This window comes from Silurus aristotelis (assembly GCF_946808225.1).
Source record: "Silurus aristotelis genome assembly, chromosome: 22".
In the NCBI taxonomy this organism is placed as follows: Eukaryota; Metazoa; Chordata; class Actinopteri; order Siluriformes; family Siluridae; genus Silurus; species Silurus aristotelis.
The window spans coordinates 15215359-15238653 of record NC_139595.1 but is presented as its reverse complement, the minus strand read 5'-3'; the positions used below and the strand labels follow the sequence as shown (position 1 = coordinate 15238653).

The window sequence follows — 23295 nt, the reverse complement described above, 5'->3', positions numbered from 1 at the left end:
TTAATTTGGCATAAATATATTCAGTTAATAATTCTGATAGGGATTAGTCCTGCAAAGAAGACCTTGCTGGCCCTGATGGCTCTAGACTTCAGTTCACAGAGAGGTGTATCTTGTTACACTTTAAACATCTGCTCTAAATGAAGATCCATTTGCAGCAGAGGGTGATTCACTCTTACATTATTCATCTGTTAAAGTGATTACAAAAAGCCTTCCTTGTACTCATTTAAGTTACTCTATTATAGAAATAGCCATCTATCCTGAACACCACAAACTGAGCTTCTCTAATACCATTCTCATCCCCATTTCACTTCAAACACTGAAGCCACTTGACCAATAGCTCTAAAAAAGATTACAATGGCCAATCAAATGGGAAGAAAGCCCTAATGCGGGAAACAATCGAATGATATAGAACCTCTAATGGAGGAACTGTTTCGAGCCCTTGAGCAAAAGGAGCTAACCATTAGCCTATTGACTTAGTGCGATTTTCTAGGCCTGTCTTGAAGAGTAATTAAGAGCAGCTTTATAACAGCCCAGTCATTACATCCATACTGCTGTGTGGTTTTTCACCAACCAAGAAAATCTGGTGTTTCTCTCAGTGCTGCACTACAGAGCTAAAAATGCAGTATACAGTATATGTTCTTATTTATATATATATAATAATATATATTTCATTAATATAGGAAAACCTTGTAGCATTACCAGGTTGGTCCATGTCTGAATGCATAGGGGTTTACAATTTGTCTTTATTTCCCTTTATTACAAATTACCAGCTAAGAACCGGAAAATACAGACATGTTTAAAGTAGGAAATCAATTACAGAGGCAAATTACAATGCAGTTTATAGTCAAAGGTTTATACCTCCCTAGAAACCGAACTGTATCATTTGAATGTGTTTTCTGAACATTTTATACCACATTTATTCTTCATTTGCTGTTTTAATAATATCCACTCTTCTGGGAAGATATTTCACTAGATTTTGGAGTGTGGTTATGGAGATTTGAGCTCAATTCCGCCACAATGGTTTTAGTAAAGCCAGGTCCTGAAGTAAGTTGAGGAGGCCTGGGGTGCAATTATCAGCCTGAAGTGCAATTTATCTCACAGGTGTTCAATAGGATTGACGTCAGAGCTCTATAGGAGGCAATTTATGATCTTCCACTCCAACCCATGTATATCTTCATAGAGCTGGCCTTGTGCACAGGGACATCATCATGCTGGAACATGTTTGGACCTCCTAGTTTAAGTGAACTGAGCGCATCTGAAGGCATCCTAAACAATTGTGTTGGTTCAACTTTGTGGTAACAGTTTGAGGAATATACACATGATGACGTCTTCCATATGGTGTGTCTTAAAGGATCTTAACTATTGTTAGAACTATTAATTGAACTTCTTTGTTGATATCAAGTTATCAAAAAACAAGTTATCAGACACTACGCACTCAAAAAAATTGAAGATTCTGTTTAAAGGCCAGTTATATCTGTGGCAACATCGCCAACTGTTATTAATATGATGACAAATGAGATACTCCCCGAATGCGTCATGGTTACTTATCATACTTGAAACCTGATTTCAAAGCAGATTTCAATGCAATTTCCAATAGACAACCAACAGCTGTGCGATTAGTCATAAGAAATGCTGAGACGGCTGGAAAGCGTGAGCATCCTGAAGACCTTCTCATGGCTTCGCCAGCATATGCACCTTTTAATTGCATGCATAAAAATAGTAAAAACTTTTCAACCACTAATAACCAGTGATTAATTCGTTCGCAGAAAGTCGTTTCAATGATTTTAGTCTAGTCTAGCTTAGCGGCAAGGCTTGCGAGAAACTCACGAGCATTATACCAAGCTACAGGATGCGAATTGAATGGCACACCCGCCTGCTGATGTGACCATAAATAAAGTGTAAATAATGTATTCAGGGGTAGGGACAGCTCACTGGATCACAGAGGCCAGCAATAAATAAAACAAAGGCCACAAATGTGACTGGTCTCACACTCAAGGTTCATATTGTCAATTTCAACCCATTCATAGCACACATTCCAGCAATTGATGCATGTAATGATCAGATCATCCTTCAAGCCTGAGAACATGTGGTAAGAGTCTAGTAAAATAAATCCTATATAAGAGGTTATGGGCATATCTATGTGCATGGATTACTTTGCATTTGAAAACCTTCTTAGTATACTCTTTAAAGTGTATAGAGGGCTTAAGATATGCAGCATTCAATAAACCCTTCTTCATCTTTCGCCCATTAATCGGCAGCTTTTAGAGGGTAACCGTGCCCCTGGGAGGAGCAGGATGAAGGAAATGAATAAAAATAGAGAGAAGGTTAATTATGTGTGTGTTCTAAGGAGACTATTGCTGAGGTTCTGCATATATCCTGAATTTATTGGCGGAAGAATTGTTTAGCATGGCATGGATGTATCGCTTGGTCATGAAAGTGCCTTTTGTTTATATGCAACAAACGCTGTACAAAAAGCAAAAACAGAAAAGAAATGGACAGCAAATGACTGGAAGAAAGTTTTTTTCCACAGATGAATCCAAATTGGACATTTATGGCTCAGACAGAAGAACTTATGTATGACAAAGGACAGGAGAGAAGTTGTTAGCGGACTGCCTCAAACTCAAACATGAGTCCATACACGAGTTTGAGCTGAAAGGAATATTGAACCAACATGACCGAGCTCTGTAAGATCAGAGGAATGGAATGGTCTGCCCAGTCACTGCACCTAAATCCTATTGAACTACTTTAGGATGAACTGGATTTCAAGGTCTCCAACTAGGTAAGAGCTCCTTTGGCAAGTTGTGTAAGGCATGGCAAAGTATTTCAGATGAATGTTCCGAGTAAATAACTGATGTCAAAAATGTGTTAAGGGAGGATTTGAAGTGTAACATCTGTTCATTTGTATTTGTTTGGTCGAGGTGAATATTCATACAATTAAATAACCTGCATATACCCAAAATGAACAGGCATGTGTCTCTAAAAAACAAGAAAAGTCTAGATGTTTCCAGACTTTTAACAGGCACTGTACAGTAACTAAGACCTTGAGGAAATAATTTACAGAAGCTGACACACAAAAATGAGTATGGGTTCCCTTTTGATTCTGATTTCTCATACCATTCCAGTTTCTTCACACCAGTGTGATGAAACAATAAAACCAATACAATAATTTTTCCTTTTCTAAATCTCACCCGCTGCTATTTTTGGTGTCTGTTTCGGGGTTAGTAAGCACTATTTAATTCACTATAAGCGCTCAGGACAGATAGAACAAGGGTTCTGCACTCTTTAGACTACTCATTAATCAATTAACCTACTTAGCAAACTAATCTAATTAGGGGCTAATTACAGATCTAGGCACCATGTCAACGACCATGCACCTCAACAGCTTCATCCTCTAGTCTATGCTGCGGCAAGATTTATTACTCATACTCTCATAATCGCTCTTTCGCGCTCGGTTCCCTACCAGTGTGAGGTTTTGACCCAGCTCTCCAGTAGGCAGGTCAGTGGGAAGAGCATCTTCCTGTGACACCAACTCAAAATGATTGATGCGGTTCTTTGGCTCTTCCTGCCAGCCTTGTTTCTGCTCCAGCAAAGTTCGCCAGGCCCTCTGAATTCTGGGAAATAATATATAAAAAAAAAAGCATTAAGATGTTAGAAAAATGACATAGACAAACAATGTTTGAAGATTTTTGGTAAACTGGAAGAATAAAATTACATACAGTATGAACAAATGACATAAATATATATTTAAAATGTGAACCACTAAACCATTGCATTTAACATTTACTAACTTAATGTAATAAAAACCACACAGACCCATCAATCACTGTCTAAAATGCTCTTTCTTTAACAGAAAGCAAGAAGAATTAAATCAATGCAGTATCGTAGTGCTTTTATGCAAGCTGAATGTCCTCATCTTATAAAAATTTATTTGCAGGACCTAATGAATATGGATGAATATGGAAATGTTGATTTAAATTGATTATTTAATAAGAATCATAATTTCTATTTGCACACAGAGCTATTATTATATAATTATACACTCTGTTATTATAGTGTGTATACTATACTATCATGCAATTGTAATAGATCCAGTTTGCATCTTTTTCAAATGCATTTCCTGTACCTTACTGGGAACAAATCTTTGGATATGAGCAGATTTGTTTGGGTTTCTGTTTTGTTTTTTTAGGATAAAGGCCGTAAAAATCATCGCTTCTATGATCACGGTGGTGATGGCCTGGAAGGATTCAAGATGGAGAGGTGATGGTTGTTTGTATAATTACTTTTGAAATACTTACTGGTGTAACAACGAAATGCCTTGAAACGTGTATTACATGTGTAATGACAATAAAGTTGAATCTAATCTAATCTAATCTAATTTAATACTGCATTATTTAATGACATCGTAACATGTGTATTACATGTGTAATGACAATAAAGTTGAATCTAATCAAATCGAATCTAATCGAATCTAATCCAACCTAATACAATGCAGTATTAGATTAGATTAGATTAGATTAGATTAGATTAGATTAGATGAACTGGATTTTTAATGACATCGTAACCATGATTAGGCCGTAGCATTTTTATCTCGAATATTCATCCCATCCAAGACATAAAGGTGCATCTTTTTTATCTTGAAATAGTAAAACGATAAACCTAATTTAAATGCCCTTCATAAACCCCATTCTGTAAAATCAAAATCACTCCATCCTCTCCAGGCAACCTCCATCCTCATCCAGAAAACAAATTCAGATTGAATACAGCTTCTGGTCAACAACAAACAAATTCAATTATGGGAATTTGTACACAGGTTCAGGCGCACTATGTTTGTTTTGTCCTCACTCTTTTAGGCTGCAGGCTGTGCTTAGTTCCCTTGGGCAGCACTAAGGGCTGAATTAATGTTCACCAAGAACGGCTTTGGGCTGGAGTTATGAAGCCAGTCACCTGAATGTGAACCCTAATCTAGACATTCACATTCATTTGCCAGGGTTCTAAGATCACCTGTGCAAAATGTGGATGTTGCTATCTGATTTACAGGCATATATTATCTTACCTCAGATAGATAGATAGATAGATAGATAGATAGATAGATAGATAGATAGATAGATAGATAGATAGATAGATAGATAGATAGATAGATAGATAGATAGATAGATAGATAGATAGATAGATAGATAGATAGATAGATAGATAGATAGATACAGTGAGGAAAATAAGTATTTGAACACCCTGCTATTTTGCAAGTTCTCCCACTTAGAAATCATGGAGGGGTCTGAAATTGTCATCGTAGGTGCATGTCCACTGTGAGAGACATAATCTAAAAAAAAAAATCCAGAAATCACAATATATGATTTTTAAACTATTTATTTGTATGATACAGTTGCAAATAAGTATTTGAACACCTGTCTATCAGCTAAAATTCTGACCCTCAAAGACCTGTTAGTCTGCCTTTAAAATGTCCACCTCCACTACATTTATTATCCTAAATTAGATGCACCTGTTTGAGGTCCTTAGCTGCATAAAGACACCTGTCCACCCCATACAATCAGTAAGAATCCAACTACTAACATGGCCAAGACCAAAGAGCTGTCCAAAGACACTAGAGACAAAATTGTACACCTCCACAAGGCTGGAAAGGGCTACGGGGAAATTGCCAAGCAGCTTGGTGAAAAAAGGTCCACTGTTGGAGCAATCATTAGAAAATGGAAGCAGCTAAACATGACTGTCAATCTCCCTCGGACTGGGGCTCCATGCAAGATCTCACCTCGTGGGGTCTCAATGATCCTAAGAAAGGTGAGAAATCAGCCCAGAACTACACAGGAGGAGCTGGTCAATGACCTGAAAAGAGCTGGGACCACCGTTTCCAAGGTTACTGTTGGTAATACACTAAGAGGTCATGGTTTGAAATCATGCATGGCACGGAAGGTTCCCCTGCTTAAACCAGCACATGTCCAGGTACGTCTTAAGTTTGCCAATGACCATTTGGATGATCCAGAGGAGTCATGGGAGAAAGTCATGTGGTCAGATAAGACCAAAATAGATCTTTTGGGTCAAAATTCCACTAAAGGTGTTTGGAGGAAGAAGAATGATGAGTACCATCCCAAGAACACCATCCCTACTGTGAAGCATGAGGGTGGTAGCATCATGCTTTGGGGGTGTTTTTATGCACATGGAACAGGGCGACTGCACTGTATTGAGGAGAGGATGACCGGGGCCATGTATTGCGAGATTTTGGGGAACAACCTCCTTCCCTCAGTTAGAGCATTGAAGATGGGTCGAGGCTGGGTCTTCCAACATGACAATGACCCGAAGCACACAGCCTGGATAACCAAGGAGTGGCTCTGTAAGAAGCATATCAAGGTTTTGGCATGGCCTAGCCAGTCTCCAGACCTAAACCCAATAGAGAATCTTTGGAGGGAGCTCAAACTCCGTGTTTCTCAGCGACAGGCCAGAAACCTGACTGATCTAGAGAAGATCTGTGTGGAGGAGTGGGCCAAAATCCCTCCTGCAGTGTGTGCAAACCTGGTGAAAAACTACAGGAAACGTTTGACCTCTGTAATTGCAAACAAAGGCTACTGTACCAAATATTAACATTGACATTGTGATTTCTGGATTTTTTTTTTAGATTATGTCTCTCACAGTGGACATGCACCTATGATGACAATTTCAGACCCCTCCATGATTTCTAAGTGGGAGAACTTGCAAAATAGCAGGGTGTTCAAATACTTATTTTCCTCACTGTAGATAGATAAGTCACAGTCACAGTGTGTATAGAGAATGTGGGATATGAAATGTACAATACGGGACTTATGAGCAGCTGTACAAATGTTCTACACAGTGTATATACACATGATATATAGATAAGAGGATACTCAATAGTATACAATGAATTATATTCAGGTTAATCGAGGAAAAAAGTGAGCCATCAGTGTCCTTTAATCTGCTCATTCATGCAATGACATACTCCAAAACACTCTTTTCAGACAAAATTGTTCAAAGATTTTCACCAGGACTTTTTTTCACCCAGTCTCCAACTGTCCAGTTTAGCTTTTTTTTTTTACCCATAACAAGTGTAGCCTCAGCTTTCTGTTCTTTGCTGACAGGAGTGGACCCCAGTGTGGCCTTCTGCTACAGTATATTCTATCTGCCTCAAATTTGGACAAGTTTTTTTAACAATAATTTGTTACCAATATTTTATATGTTTCCCAAGCACATTCTCTCAGCGCCACTGCTGCTATGTGAATATGACATATCACAACATTACGGAGACCGAGGCGCGTCCTGAAAGTCACATAGATTCTAAATTAACATTGCAGAGGTAGAGCTGCTACTTCTTGGAGACAAAACAGGAAAAAACATCTGGTTTCTTTTTTCTTTTTTTGCACTACAAAGACCTGTTGTAAAGGAGCCATGCATTAGAAGTCATTTAAGTAAATTGACGATTTGCTGTCTGTTGAACCAAAGAAATAAAAGGGATCTACTTGTACCCTATTCAATTGCATAGTATTATAATTTTTTCTTTGCAATGTACTGCATTGAATCGTGCTGTGTTAAATTCAATCGCACTGCATCATAATAGCGGTGAATTGTATGAGATGCGAATCCCATGGTCTCAGTTATATCCCTAATATACAGTCATAAGATTGACGACCCTTGCCAAAGACAGGACAGTTAGACCCAAATATGCAAGCAAAATGCCCTTAGCTATACAACAACCCTACTGCTAAGCCTGAAAATTCCCTCTGCACCTGAGTGCAGTTTGTCAGAAGCCTTGGCCACTTGACCATTTGGATGGTGGATTATTCTCAGTAGTCTCATAAAATACAGCATGTAGCAGACTAACCTACTTCCAATTGCCCACAGCCCAGAAAAAATAAAACACTCACAATAAGGCCTTCTCCATAAGCAGATGTTGCTCCTGTAGATGGGCAGCATTATCGTCTTCCTCAGTTCGGGATGGTGGGTTTCTGTAACAACAGGACAATTATAAGTTGTAGTTACTAACACAGAAACAATGCACTTAGGAGTCAAGCCATCGGATTTGAAAATGCTTTTATATGTACATAAACAGGCATCTATATTTTGTATCCATTGTGTATTTGTTACACTAGTAAGTATTTTAAAAGTAATTATACAAACAACCATTACCTCTCCATCTTGAATCCTTCCAGGCCATCACCACTGTGATCATAGAAGCGATGATTCTTACGGCCTTCATCCTAAAAAAAAAACAAAACAGAAACCCAAACAAATCTGCTCATATCCAAAAATTTGTTCCCAATAAGGTACAGGAAATGCATTTGAAAAAGATGCATACTGGATCTATTACAATTGCATGATTTCGTTGTGGACAACATTCTTCTCCCAAAACTTCAGCAACTGGTCTCTTCAGTTCTCAGATGTACCCAGACAGAAGATGTGGCCCTGTCCCAACTTTTTTGATACCTGTTGCATCCATCTATGCTGATGTCATCATAACTGTAATTTATTCTGGAGAATTATATTAATAACCTATGGAGTCAGAGGCATCCTTAAATCTAATTAACTTGAGGAACTAAAGTAATTAGCTGATAGACATTTTAATTTGTAAAAATCCTTGCCTTCGAGTACAAGAAATCAAATGCTGTCGAATTATGCTCTAAAAATTATATTTTTCCTACTGTTTAAGTGTCTGGGGTCAGCAAAGTCACAATTAAAATTCCCAGCAAACAGCATCGAATACAAACATGGCCACTATGTACTACAGGGCAGATGGTAGCAGTGGATCAGTGGATCAGAAGGTCACCAGTGGATTAAAAGGTCACAACATCAAGTCCCAGGAACACAAAGCTGCCACTGCTGGGCCCTTGAACAAGGCCCCTCAACCCTTAACTGCTCAGTTGTAAGTCACTCTGGATAAGGGCTCCATATGCCATAAAAATGAATGTACTACACTACTCACAACCTAGAGCACTCATAGACACTGACCTTGTGATTGAGCACACAAACACACACATCTGAAAGAGACTCTAATCCCATTCACAAACACAAAGTATTTGCTCAGTATTAGTTTTAAATGCCTGACATACCAAGCATTATATCTTTGACTGCCTATTTTATCTTGCCCCTATTTTGTTTTACGGCAACAACTGTTTGTTACCTGCCTTAATTAGACCTGGTGTGCAGTCAGTGTTTCAATTCTTCCCAAAGGTATTCAATAGGGTTGAGGTCAGAGCTCTATGGCAGGCCATTTAAGATCTTCCACTCTCCCAGTTCAAGTCAAAGGAGAATTTCATGTTACCGCATCCAAAGACATCAGATACAATACACTTGTGTGGCTCCATGTTTGCGATAACAGTTTGGGAAAGAACCACATACAGCTGGAAAAGTCAGGTGTCCCAATGCAATTGTCAATATGTTTTAAAAGGCTTGGCTGTTTGCAGAGATATTTATTAATAATATTTGCTAATCCAATTCAATAACATTTAGTCCCCATTTGCTGTTTCAATAACAGACTGTATCACAAAGCTGAAAGCACACAATTGTATAGGATGTCTTTGGATAAGGTTCTATGAAATTTTTCTTTCACTTGCACTAGGAGTCCCAAATCTGTTATAGTCTAGTGAATATCTGTGCACTGACAATGCCTCTGTACACAAAGAAACTCCATGAAGATATGCTTTACATTGGTTTGGAGTGGAAGAGCTCCTGACATAGAGCTCTGACTTCAAACCTATTAAATACCTTCTGGATAAATTGGAATGCTGACTGCACCCCAGACCTCCTAACCTCACCTACATCAGTACCTGACTTTACTAACTCCCTTGTGTCTGAATGAGCTCAGTCAAAAATCTATTGGAACTTCTTTCCAGAACAGTGGAGAGAGCAAATTGGGACTCAATGTGGAATGTGATTTATATATATATATATATATATATATATATATATATATATATATATATATATATATATATATATATATATATATATATATATAGACAGAAAGTGTTAAAAACACATAAAACATAAAAAAGAAATTTTGTTATTCCTCTTAATATTCATTTCAATAAGACATTGACAATATGGTATTGGCCAAGGCATAGATAGCCACATTAAATCTAGTGATGTGGAACTACTGCATGTGTTCAAATATTAATCATCACTACAAAAACTCTGGTTTTACAGAAGGTGTGTTATAGAAACAGGTGGTTATAAAATTGTGAAATATAAACCTGTCAGCAGATCAGTGACTAGACAAGGAGGCCACTTTGCCTTTAGGTGCTTTTTAATGAAAACAATCACTCTTGCTATTCAGGCACTTGGGTATTTATTAGCTCATAAAAAGGGACAATGGAGTGTTTTTTAAGCAGGATAATGGAAGATGGCGGCGGCATTATAATAAGGACTTTGCCTCGCTCGACATTCCTGCTCAGCTTGATTTAGAAAGCCTTGAGTAAACCTTTACACTGCTTATCGTCAGCTGCCTGACACCAGTACAACGTGTGACATGAAGTGGCATAAACAAATAACAGTCCACAGGACAGTTTCTGGATGATATACTAACCCTACAGTGTTGAATAAGAAGACTTTTATTTCATGTAAGTTGCTTTTGGATAGTTAGCCAATTTAGCTTTAGATTGTTTGTTTCATGTACTGTTTTCCGGTGTTCCTGGTTGCCAGTCTATCTTCAGATTTTTGGATGAAACAAGCTTTGGTATTTAACAGTGGTGTAAAGTAATTGAATAAATTTACTTTGTTACTGTACTTAAGTCATTATTTAGGCTATTTTCTAGTTTTACTAAGCATCAAAGATAGAAGCAACTTTTACTCTCTACTCAACTACATTTATGGTTCAATATATGTCATATGACTTGTTTGATGTGGAAGCTTAATAGTTTGGGGTTGTTTTAGTTCAGGGAAGGTTGGATACTTATTCTGGGTGAAAGGAATGAACCAACATGGCTTCCATGCAATACTTCAACTCCATGCAATTCATGAATGGTCTGCTATAGAGCTCTGACCTTAACCCTACTGAACACTTGAATGGGAATGCTGACTAGACCCCCAGGCCTCCTCACCCTACATCAGTCCTTGTGGCTAAATGAGTACAAATCTCCACAAGCACACTCCAAAATCTAGGGGAACATCTTCCCAGAGGATTAAGGTTATTATAAGAGCAAATGGTTGCTAAATGTGGGCAAACCTATTGGACTTATGCTCTTGTAGAGTATATTACATCTTCATATAACCTCCAAACCCTGTGCAATTAGGACAATATGACATTAGGATATTTAAGGACTAAGAGTGAGTTTTGGGGTACTTACAGGAGTGCAGCCATCTGATAGAGTGGTCATGCTCACTGAAGTACTCATCTTGTCTGAGGAAGAGAGTGAGAGAGGGGAAGGGCTTCGTTTCTCCAGGATATCTTGTCCTTGCAGGAAGTCTTGCCAGGCAGGCTGGGTACTGTCAATAAAATCAGTTTATAAGTTATAGAATTGATTTCTAGGAGGATCTAAGGTAGCTTTTATTTTTTCAGTATTGGCAAAAAGTTTCTAATGGTAATAGGGATTTCAGTCTGGGTCACGTGTCTGATGTAAGTCAATCAGCAATTATACTGAATTGGGAAGCTGTTCTTCCTTACAGGTGTTACACATGCATGAGTGCACGTGTGCTGGTCTGGAAACCGTACTTTTGCAATGGGTATCCTCCATCAGTGATAAACTTCATGTTTTGCAGTGTCTTCAGCTTGACCTGACAAAGTGAGAGAGAGAGTGATATTGAACTTTAATGCAAAGCAAAATTCAACATACCCTAAATACCTGAGAAAGACATATTTGGTATAATATCCAGATACACTAGATTTGTCAGATTAGTAGCAGGAATGGTGTGAAACAACAGTAAGTAAAGGCATTGAACTCAGAAGGTCACAAGTTCAAATCCCACCACCTCCAAGCTGCCACGGCTGGGCCCCTAACCCTCTTCTGGTTGTAATTCTCTCTGGATAAGGGCATCTGCCAAATGTCAATTTTTTTGCAAGTCAATTCCCCAGGGGAGAAAAAAATAAATAAAAGAAATCCAAACTTAAGTTAACTTAAAAAGGGTCACATGAAGGTCAGATAGACATAATTTACAGTAGTCCAATCCCTGTACTCATTGTAATCATTGTATCAGTGTACACTAATTAGGAAAAGAAAAAGATCTGAGAGAGCAATACACTCTATGGACCTGACCATAAGATTCGTATGTGCCTTCTAAACTTCCAATTCCACATTTAGTCCCTATTTGCTGTTATATTAACCTTCACTCCTCTTGGCAGATGGTTCACTAGATTTTAAAGTGTGCTTATGGAGATCTTCCACTGTAACCCATATTTTCATGGAGCTGGCTTTGTGTACAGAGGCATTGTCATGCTGGAACAGGGTTGTTCACCTAGTTGCATTAAAGGGAAAATTAAAGACATCCTAGAATAGTGTGTGCCTCCAACTTTGTGGTGAAAATTTGGGGAGAAAGAAAGAATTTGATGCAGATTTCAAAAGCACAAAGAAAGAAAGAAAGAAAGAAAGAAAGAAAGAAAGAAAGAAAGAAAGAAAGAAAGAAAGAAAGAAAGAAAGAAAGAAAGAAAGAAAGAAAGAAAGAAAGAAAGAAAGAAAGAAAGAAAGAAAGAAAGAAAGAAAGAAGGAAGAAAAGCTCACACTGTTTCAAATTCGGATTTCTGTGGTGAATATAACACAGGGCATGTGGCCCGTGCAGTCAACAGTCTTTACACTGAGTTTCCAAAACTTTCTGAGGAGAGTTAAAATCTCCTGAACAATAGCTACATTTTTCCCAAACTGGGCTGTGGACACATTTGAGTTTCTCACAAAACAGAAGTAACTTGCTTTAAGTTTCAAAGTAAAAAACAAACTCCCTGAATGTTTCTTGCTTTTGACATCTTCCTAGTGTAAAAAAAAAAAAAGAACAACAGTGTTGCAAAAACACGATGCCAGGTGTGCCGAATAGTGCTTACACAAAACATGCTCTAGTTGTATCTTATCTGGAGCAAAACTCAACAGAAACGATTGTTATATAAATATATGTTCTGTATTTGCTAAAATTGCGTCAAATAGACGATAATGCTGATGCATTCTCGATCATAAGGTGCAGACCATTTGAGCATCACAGTCAGTTATGACACACTAAATCTGAGCAGCTCTTCAAAGCTGAACGAGTCTCTAAAAACCCACAAAACGCTGGCATGATTTATTTATACAAACACAGACACAGACACAGACTGGATATAAAATCATTAGTTAGATTTGTACTGCGACAAACCAAAATATGCCATAAAATCCCAATACCTCGTCCAAAGTGCACTGCTGTTCCGTAAATACACTACATTCACAAAGTTTATGGCCGCCTAACCATACATCCCATTCCACATGGAGTCACCATTAGCTGCACTCTTCTGGAAAGATGTTCCACTAGATTTTTTGGAGATACTTGTTGAGAATTGTGCACAATCAGATACAAAACTGTTTGTAAAGTCAGTGTAGGTGTGGTGAGGAGGCCTGGGGGTTCAGTCAGCATTCCAATTCATTCCAAAGGTGTGGAACTTTGGAGCAGGCTCTTCCAAGATCTTCCACTCATCTAAACCATATATTTAAGGAGCTGGATTTGTAGACATTGTCATGTTGGAACAGGTTTGGATCTACTAGTCCAGGTTTTAAATGCTGGTGCATCCAAGACATCCTATACAATTGAGTACCTCTGACGTTTTGGTGAGTTTGGGAAAGAACCCCCTATGAGTGGAAAAGTCAGCTGTTCAAATACTTTTGTCCATATAGTCTATATGTACTGTAATACAAATGTACTACTTTATACTATCAAATACTATCAATCCTGCAAGAATTGCTATGTCAGTAAAAATGTTTCCTCCAACACATTCCATGGCTGCACAGACTTCAAACAACTCCAATTCATCTTGAAGTAACCATCAAAAAAACGTGTGCATTTCTATTACTGTAAAACATGCTAAACATGGATTTGTGTGTATGTAGGTGTATGTGTGTGTGTGTGTGTGTGTGTGTGTGTGTGTGTGTGTGTGTGTGTGTGTGTGTGTGTGTGTGTGTGTGTGTGTGTGTATATAAGAGAGAGGCTTTTTTTGGCAAGGTGAAGGTGACATTGGCTCTGGGAACAGATTAGAGAGTCATCTCTACTGATCCATAACTAAATACACACTCACACACACACACACTCACACACACAAACACACACACTCACACTCACACACACACACACACACACACACACACACACACACACACACACACACACACACACAAACACACTATTGTGCATGAGTTTTTCGACATAAGGAGCAGATGGAGGATAGCAAGACCTAAAGGAAGGTGTCTTGACAGAATAAGAGGGATGATAGGGAGCAGGGTATGAGTGAAAATGAAATGATACACTGAAGAGAGGAAAATAAAAAATACAAAAGGAGATGTGAGGGAGAAGATAAAAGAGGGGGAAAGCTACTACACCACACTCCATGAGAGCCAGAACAAATAGGAAATATGCTGTGTGTGTGAGTGTGTGTGTGTGAGTGTGTGTGTGTGTGTGTGTGTGTGTGTGTGTGTGTGTGTGTGTGTGTGTGTGTGTGTGTGTGTGTGTGTGTGTGTGTCTTTTTTATTCTCCCAGCAGAGTTTGTGACAACGCTGTCACTGTATAGATGAGTTCTAGCCCACATTCCAGTCAGAGTTATGCAAGGTCATAATGACATATTCTTTCAGTTTGAGGCCACAGGAGAGCCATACAATTCTGCATATTAACACACACTCACACACACTCTAAACCGTATGAAATAAGTCCTTGTCACGTTATTGTTTATAATTCTTAAACATATAAAATATTTAGAAGTACAACTTGACATGAGATTTTCCTTGAGATTTATTCTTCCACCACTCCTCAGAATCGTGTGTTTAGATTTGATTAAATGCAGATCACCAGGTTTCACACCAACTTGTAGAAAACTTTATGACAGGTGGAGTTTAGGATGTCATTTTATGTGTTGTAAAAGGGAAGATAAATCAAATTCTACTACAACAACAATAATGTCCTCCCTCTCTACATCCATAAACCTCCTCCTTGGCCTTCCTTGTTTCTTTCTGCCTGGCGGATCCATCCGTAGCAATCATCAACCGATATACCCCATGTCCGTTCTCTGCACATGACTAAACCATCTGAATCTCTCACCTTGATTCCAAAACGTCCTATCTGTGTGGTCCCTCTAATAGTCTCAGTCCTGCCTTGCCCCCTAGCTTTTTGTCAATGCCAATATCTCTAAAGTCTCAGCACAGACTTGTAAACTTTCCCTGCACTTTATATTTAGATATATATAAAGATACACATGAAGCAGCTACCAATTTGATGCAATTCACCCCTGTTACGATGCAGTGCGATCCGATTTTGATTCTACACAATACAATACAATGTAATGTATAAAATATAATCCTCTGCAATTCAATATGGTACAAATAGATCATTGCACTTTCACAAACAGGCCTTTGTAGTACAAAAAAAAATAAAAAAAATAAACATTGATTAAATAAATAAAATCAAACCAGACCTTTTTTAACCTGGTTTGTCTCCAGGAAGTTACAGCTCTACCTCTGCCATGTTAATCTGCATTCTATGTGACTCTCAGGACACGCCTCGGTCTCGTAGTGTTGCGAAATGGCACGTCATATTCTCGCAGCAGCAGCTTAAGGAACAGTTTAGCAAGGAGAAATCAATCTACATATAAAAGTTTGTCTTACTATATTTGTCACTTTCTAACTAATAAAAGTATAGCGCATCTACTAACAATTAAATATAAATAATCACAAATTACGCATATGTTAAAAATGATGCATTGTGCTACAGATGCAAACCTGTACCCTATGCACACTTTCTTGCATGACGCATCGATGCGAATTGATGAATCTTAACATCGCTACATATATAAAAGAATGAATGTGTCTTCACTAGCATTTAAAGCACCAATACATCTTTTAAACCTGTCAGCATTGAAAATGCCTTTTCAACAGTAATTAAAACACCTAACATTTTTCTATATCAATCTTTTTTATGTACTATTTGACTTGCAACATTTGAGCTTTTTTTGACATTTTTAACTTTGACCAAAAAAGCACAGTTCTGGAGTCAGTCACTGGGGGAGCAGTGCTCATCTGTGCCTCTGCTGAAACAGGGATCATGTGCCAACCTGCCCTGCTGGGGAGAAAGACACAGCTCCTGCCTGCTGTGACAATGTGCATAAACACCCATTATGCATGGAGACTAACACACACACACACACACACACACACACACATATTCACACACACACACATATGCACACACACACATATATGCACACACACACACACACACACACACACACACACACACACACATGCACACATTTTAACACATACAGCCGGTGCTGCCTGAAAGCTGTGCCCACCATCACTCACAAAGCCAAACAAGCTTCTTGCACACTACTTTACATGCTAACTGCCAGCACAGATGTGTGTAAGTGTGTGTGTATATACAGTGAGGAAAATAAGTATTTGAACACCCTGCTATTTTGCAAGTTCTCCCACTTAGAAATCATGGAGGGGTCTGAAATTGTCATCGTAGGTGCATGTCCACTGTGAGAGACATAATCTAAAAAAAAAATCCAGAAATCACAATATATGATTTTTTTACTATTTATTTGTATGATACAGCTGCAAATAAGTATTTGAACACCTGTCTATCAGCTAGAATTCTGACCCTCAAAGACCTGTTAGTCTGCCTTTAAAATGTCCACCTCCACTACATTTATTATCCTAAATTAGATGCACCTGTTTGAGGTCGTTAGCTGCATAAAGACACCTGTCCACCCCATACAATCAGTAAGAATCCAACTACTAACATGGCCAAGACCAAAGAGCTGTCCAAAGACACTAGAGACAAAATTGTACACCTCCACAAGGCTGGAAAGGGCTACGGGGAAATTGCCAAGCAGCTTGGTGAAAAAAGGTCCACTGTTGGAGCAATTATTAGAAAATGGAAGAAGCTAAACATGACTGTCAATCTCACTCGGACTGGGGCTCCATGCAAGATCTCACCTCGTGGGGTCTCAATGATCCTAAGGAAGGTGAGAAATCAGCCCAGAACTACACGGGAGGAGCTGGTCAATGACTTGAAAAGAGCTGGGACCACCATTTCCAAGGTTACTGTTGGTAATACACTAAGAGGTCATGGTTTGAAATCATGCATGGCACGGAAGGTTCCCCTGCTTAAACCAGCACATGTCCAGGCACGTCTTAAGTTTGCCAATGACCATTTGGATGATCCAGAGGAGTCATGGGAGAAAGTCATTTGGTCAGATGAGACCAAAATAGAACTTTTGGGTCATAATTCCACTAAAGGTGTTTGAAGGAAGAAGAATGATGAGTACCATCCCAAGAACACCATCCCTACTGTGAAACATGGGGGTGGTAGCATCATGCTTTGGGGATGTTTTTCTGCACATGGGACAGGGCGACTGCACTGTATTAAGGAGAGGATGACCGGGGCAATGTATTGCGAGATTTTGGGGAACAACCTCCTTCCCTCAGTTAGAGCAATGAAGATGGGTCGAGGCTGGGTCTTCCAACATGACAATGACCCGAAGCACACAGCCAGGATAACCAAGGAGTGGCTCTGTAAGAAGCATATCAAGGTTCTGGCATGGCCTAGCCAGTCTCCAGACCTAAACCCAATAGAGAATCTTTGTCCATGTTTCTCAGCGACAGGCCAGAAACCTGACTGATCTAGAGAAGATCTGTGTGGAGAAGTGGGCCAAAATCCCTCCTGCAGTGTGTGCAATCCTGGTGAAAAACTACAGGAAACGTTTGACCTCTGTAATTGCAAACAAAGGCTCCTGTACCAAATATTAACATTGACTTTCTCAGGTGTTCAAATACTTATTTGCAGCTGTATCATACAAATAAATAGTTAAAAAATCATACATTGTGATTTCTGGATTTTTTTTTTTTTCGATTATGTCTCTCACAGTGGACATGCACCTACGATGACCATTTCAGACCCCTCCATGATTTCTAAGTGGGAGAACTTGCAAAATAGCAGGGTGTTCAAATACTTATTTTCCTCACTGTATATATACAGCATGAGTGCTCACCACCATTCTGAACAGAAAATTCACATTATCATGCAATATTATCTCCATCTTCTAGTCTTTAACAGCCCCTTAATGCAACAGGCAAACTGAACTAACAAAGCTTGCAGAACCTAAACCCTTAAATGGAGTGTATTCACTCCACCCATTTAACTCCTGAGAGAAAAAAAATGATGGCTTTGCATAATTGAACTGTGGCGAAGACAGGAAATCGATATTCATTTTTTGGGTTTCCCAGCAGCAAGCAGACGCTACAATTCAACTGGGCCAAAATATATGTACAGATGAATGAAGTGGGAGTGAAGAGTGTAGAACATAAGGGACCTTGAACCCGAGAAACCATATTATTGTCCCCTATTAGAGAGACAGGGACAGAGAGACAGAGATAGAAATTGGAATTCTGGTGCTGGGATCACTTTAGACTGTCTGGTTTTGTCCCCAACACTATAAAAATAAGCTACATGGTCTTTTGTTGGTTTTTTTCCCTCTAAAAGTTTTAGTAAGATAAAATGTGTATTATGGAAATTTTAGTTTATACTGTAGTTTTATACAGTTTCTATAGTTGATATAAAATTTTTACATACTTTATGTAAGATACAAAAGGGTATTAAAAGTACTAGAGATTTTTTTTTTCACAATTTACCTGCACATTGCTAACCTTCACCACCTTCTTCCATATAGATCAAGTCTGGGCAAACGACTGAGTAGCAACCAATCAGAGGCGGCATTTTTTTGTCATCATGTAGACGTTTTACATAGTATTTTACAGTACAAAAAAACTACAAAAATCCAAGTATTTTGATACAAAATATAAAGCCATTTTTATCAACCAAATACAAATGACAAAATCCTACTTTATATTTAAAATACGTATTTGAATTACATGTATCATTAAAAACTGTCCATCCCTGATGACAGTTATATAAGTGCCTGGTACCAGCCAGTTCTTATAACATAATAAATATGAAAAAGTGTTCATGGTTATATAAAAAAATAACAAAAAAAGAGGTGTTTTAAAGTTTTTTTTCCCTAGCACAAAATAGAAGACAATTAACAAAAATACACAGAAAGATAGAAATAGAAAGTGTCAGTTTAATGCAATATAAAAAATATTAGTAAAATGTAGTAATAAAAAGAAAAAAAAAACATATGATCAATGCCCTAAAGTGCACCAAATCTGAAATGATCAACTATTCTAACATCCAATCCTTGACTGAAAGTAAAAGTAGAGCAGCATATTTACAGATCAAGTCAAGTCAAGTTTATTTCTATAGCCCTTTTGACAACAAACATTGTCTCAAAGCAGCTTTACAGAATTTAACAGTTCAGGTGAACGATGTGTATTTATCCCTGATGAGCAGACTGTGGCAAGGAAAAACTCCCTTAGATGTTATGAGGAAGAAACCTGGAGAGGTACCAGACTCAAAAGGGGAACCCATCCTCATTTGGGTGACACCAAGAGTGTGATCATAAAACTTTAAACAATATAGAACACTGGAGAGTGAGAACTAACATGAGCACTGGAGCACTGGAATGTGTGATTATCAGTAATGTCCTACCCACAGTCTTATACTGTCAGTTGAGATTATGGAACCAGGAGCTACTGAGCAACACATTGTCAAGTAAAACATGGTACATGGCAGGGTGGGTGGGGGGGGGGGGGTTCTGCAATGAGGATGTGAAGTCACATTAAAAAGTAAAGTCACTCTCTTGTTGCATTTTAAAAAAGGACATACTGACTACTGGCCCATATAAACTTCTCAGAGTGAAGCCAGAATGTTGGATGAAGGGACTGATGATTGATCAGTTATATTAAATCCAGGTTGTTCAGGAGTCCCACAGACACAAATATTAGAATATAAGTCAAAATATAAGATGGCAAAAACTCTAAATGAGTTTTTTAATTATATGCCCATATCTATAAGTACTGCATTATCAGAACAGTCGGTCAGCACATCATCTGCATTGGTTACACACACTATTGCTGCTGTTTATTGTACAAAAGTTCTAAACTGTGCAATTTGCACTACCATGCACTTTCACACTTTATGTACATTTCTGAATTGTCAAATATTCTGTATTCCTATTTAATACTAGTAGTCTTTATTGTCTCATATTGTCTATATTGTCTAATATTGTCTGTTTTGTCTCGTGTAGTCTGTTTTGTCTCGTATTGTATTGTTTGTTTTGTCTTGTATTGTATTGTTTGTTTTGTCTTGTATAGTCCAAGATAAATGTATAATGTTATTTATGTCTGTACTTTTGAGAGTCACCAACAGCTGGACCCAAATTCCTTGTGTGTGTCAACGCACTTGGCCAATAAACTTGATTCTGATTATGATAAGGTGCATTTTAAATATTTAACATAAAAAAAAAAAAATAAAATAAAAATGTTTTTTATATACATATATATATATATATATATATATATATATATATATATATATATATATATATATATATATATATATATATATATATTTTTTTTTTTTTTTTTTTTTTTTTTTTTTTTCAAAAAAAAGATAAAATAATAACAAATAATCATGACTTAACTTTTTATTGTGATCATGACTTTATAAAAGTACTGATCATTAGGATACAATGTTAGTTAGGTTAAGATTAAAAGCAAATGATACTGTGATCACGTGAAAACGAGAAAGAAAAAAATTATATAATTCATGGCCTCTTATGACTTGTGCAATTTCAAATTCAAATAAAAAAAAAAAAAAACAATGAATGCAGCAAACATGGGCTGTTTTGCTGTTTCTTGAGACAAATGATTTGATACTTTGTAAAAAAATAACTAAATAAATAAATAATAAAAAAAAATAATAAATAAAATAAAAAAGGAAAATGCACAAAAACACATTCAGTACAAAAGACTTGTAAAGAGATTCGAGTAAAGGGAAAAGAAATTATAAAACAGAGGGGGAAAAAAGTGACAAAAGCCCTAAACATGGTTTCATGCACAGTTTTAATGATCATTTATCAGTAAGATGAGACAGATTGTGTAATGTGATTCTCGAAATGCCCTCATGCAAGAACAAGCACAGTTTACTTGATATTGTCAGGAAAATTCATGTGTGAAAAGAAAGCGTTAATTTACCTGCAAAAAGAGATGATGCATGTTGATGGTTATTCATCCTGTGCCTTTGCTGTGCTGACAGCTTTTTCTTTCCATTTTATGGCTGATATGAAACTACAGCACAGCAGAGTCACAAGAAAATGAAAAGCCTAAAGAACAAAGAGAAAAATGTCTCAAAGTTTGAGCGATTCGAAAATAAAAGTGCCATTGGCTATTTGTCAAATGCAATAGTCCAGTCATTTATGAGTCTAATCATTACTACATGTGTGCCCATATTATCCCTGACTTTGAGTGAGAAAACACCAAGAGAAGGAAAATTAAGTTATAAATACAGAGAGAGAAAATCAGTTTTTGTTTTGTTAGAATGCATCCAGAAAGAGAGTGACAGAAAAGAAGGAGAGAAGCGAGCTATAAGTGAGAGGAGGAAAGATTGGAGGAGGAATAAAACAAAAAATAGGCCGGAGAAGGGAGGGTGTGTGTGTTGGACCCTCTGGCTGTGCAGATATTAAACTGGACACTAGCCAGCTGAATAAGAAGGCAAATACAAAGAAAAATAGAAAGAAAGTCGGAGAAGCACAAGGAATTAAAAAGAGAAAATATGAAAATAATAGAGGATGAAGAAAGAGCTGGCTGTTGATCAGAGGAGGTGGCGTAAGGGGGGGGGGGGGACACACACAAAAAAACGATGCAACAAATGCCATCTGAGTTACAGCTTTCATCTCCCCTGGGTGCTGAGTGTAAATCTCTTTAGCTCCTGTGTGTGTGTGTGTGTGTGTGTGTGTGTGTGTGTGTGTGTGTGTCATCAATAATATACAAAGCTCCAAGTCTTAATAAGGAAACTTCGAAAAGTCAACAAGGTCGTTCCTAACTGAGTATGCCACTCATCTAAAGGAAACAAACACACACACACACACACACACACACACACACACACACACACACACACACACACACACACACATACACAAGCTTATGCTCAAATTATTAACTCCAACGTGGTACAGCTATATATTACAAAACTAATAGATAGTCTACAGAGTACTGAGTCTAAAAAAAACACATTGCTAATGTTGGGACGACTGGAAATGTGCGTCATCTTTGGATACATTTCTTTTAATTCTGATTTTAAGAGTTTTGCTTGCAGTATTTGAAACGGAATGGTGTTCGTAGAAATTCTCTACTACTTAACACCTGCTGCCAAGCCAATGGACAAACTCTCGTACTACTCTAACTTGTTCAGCTCCTGTTATCCTTAAATGCTGTTTCCTGTTATTTATAAGCATTGATTTGGGAAGAATGACATTGTTTAATCATGATTTATTTGAATGGTGTCAAAACTGAACATGGCCAAACACACTAAACTGTAGCGCTTCTGAATTAGTTTAGATAAGCATTAGGTTAAGTTGAATTGATACCACTGACTGTACTTATCACTGTTTTGAGAAGGTAACACACCATGAGTATCTGCTCCCATAGGTTGCTGAGACTGGCAGTCCTGACAGTGTATGGTGGACAATAACAAACTAAATGGAATTAATTACTATACTTAAGTAGCTTTTTTTTACGTATCTGTACTTTACTGAAGTTTTCAATTTGGGGAGACTTTTAATTCACTACATTGCAAATTATAAACCAGGCAACACTCAGCAACTACTATATGAACTTCTCCCTCTGTCTCACTTTTCCTCCGCTGCACAATTATTTTTGCACTATTGTTTACGTCACTTTGACTCGGGACTGGCACAGCACAGTGTCACTTTATGTCACCTTATACCAGCACATGGACACTTTGAGGACAAATCACACACAAAAGTTTGGACACACCTTCTCATTCAAAGAGTTTTCTTTATTTTCATGACTATGAAAATTGTAGAGTCACACTGAAGGCATCAAGGGCTATTTGACCAAGAAGGAGAGTGATGGGGTGCTGCGCAAGATGACCTGGCCTCCACAGTCACCGGACCTGAACCCAATCGAGATGGATTAGGGGTGAGCTGGACCGCAGAGTAAAGGCAAAAGGGCCAACAAGTGCCAAGCATCTCTCGGG

At 37.9% G+C, this 23295-nt stretch overlaps 1 protein-coding gene across 1 annotated transcript in view; it reads right to left on the bottom strand.

The window, feature by feature from the left end:
* The window catches only part of schip1 (schwannomin interacting protein 1), a 365243-nt gene that overhangs the window by 279042 nt on the left and 62906 nt on the right, over positions 1-23295 (bottom strand). Inside the window, exons 6-10 of the mRNA XM_083525662.1 lie at positions 11669-11730; positions 11304-11442; positions 8149-8219; positions 7887-7967; positions 3461-3611 (exon numbers count right to left, since the gene is read on the bottom strand). Coding sequence (XP_083381788.1) covers positions 3461-3611; positions 7887-7967; positions 8149-8219; positions 11304-11442; positions 11669-11730 — 504 coding nt within the window. The remainder of the gene's footprint in view (positions 1-3460; positions 3612-7886; positions 7968-8148; positions 8220-11303; positions 11443-11668; positions 11731-23295) is intronic.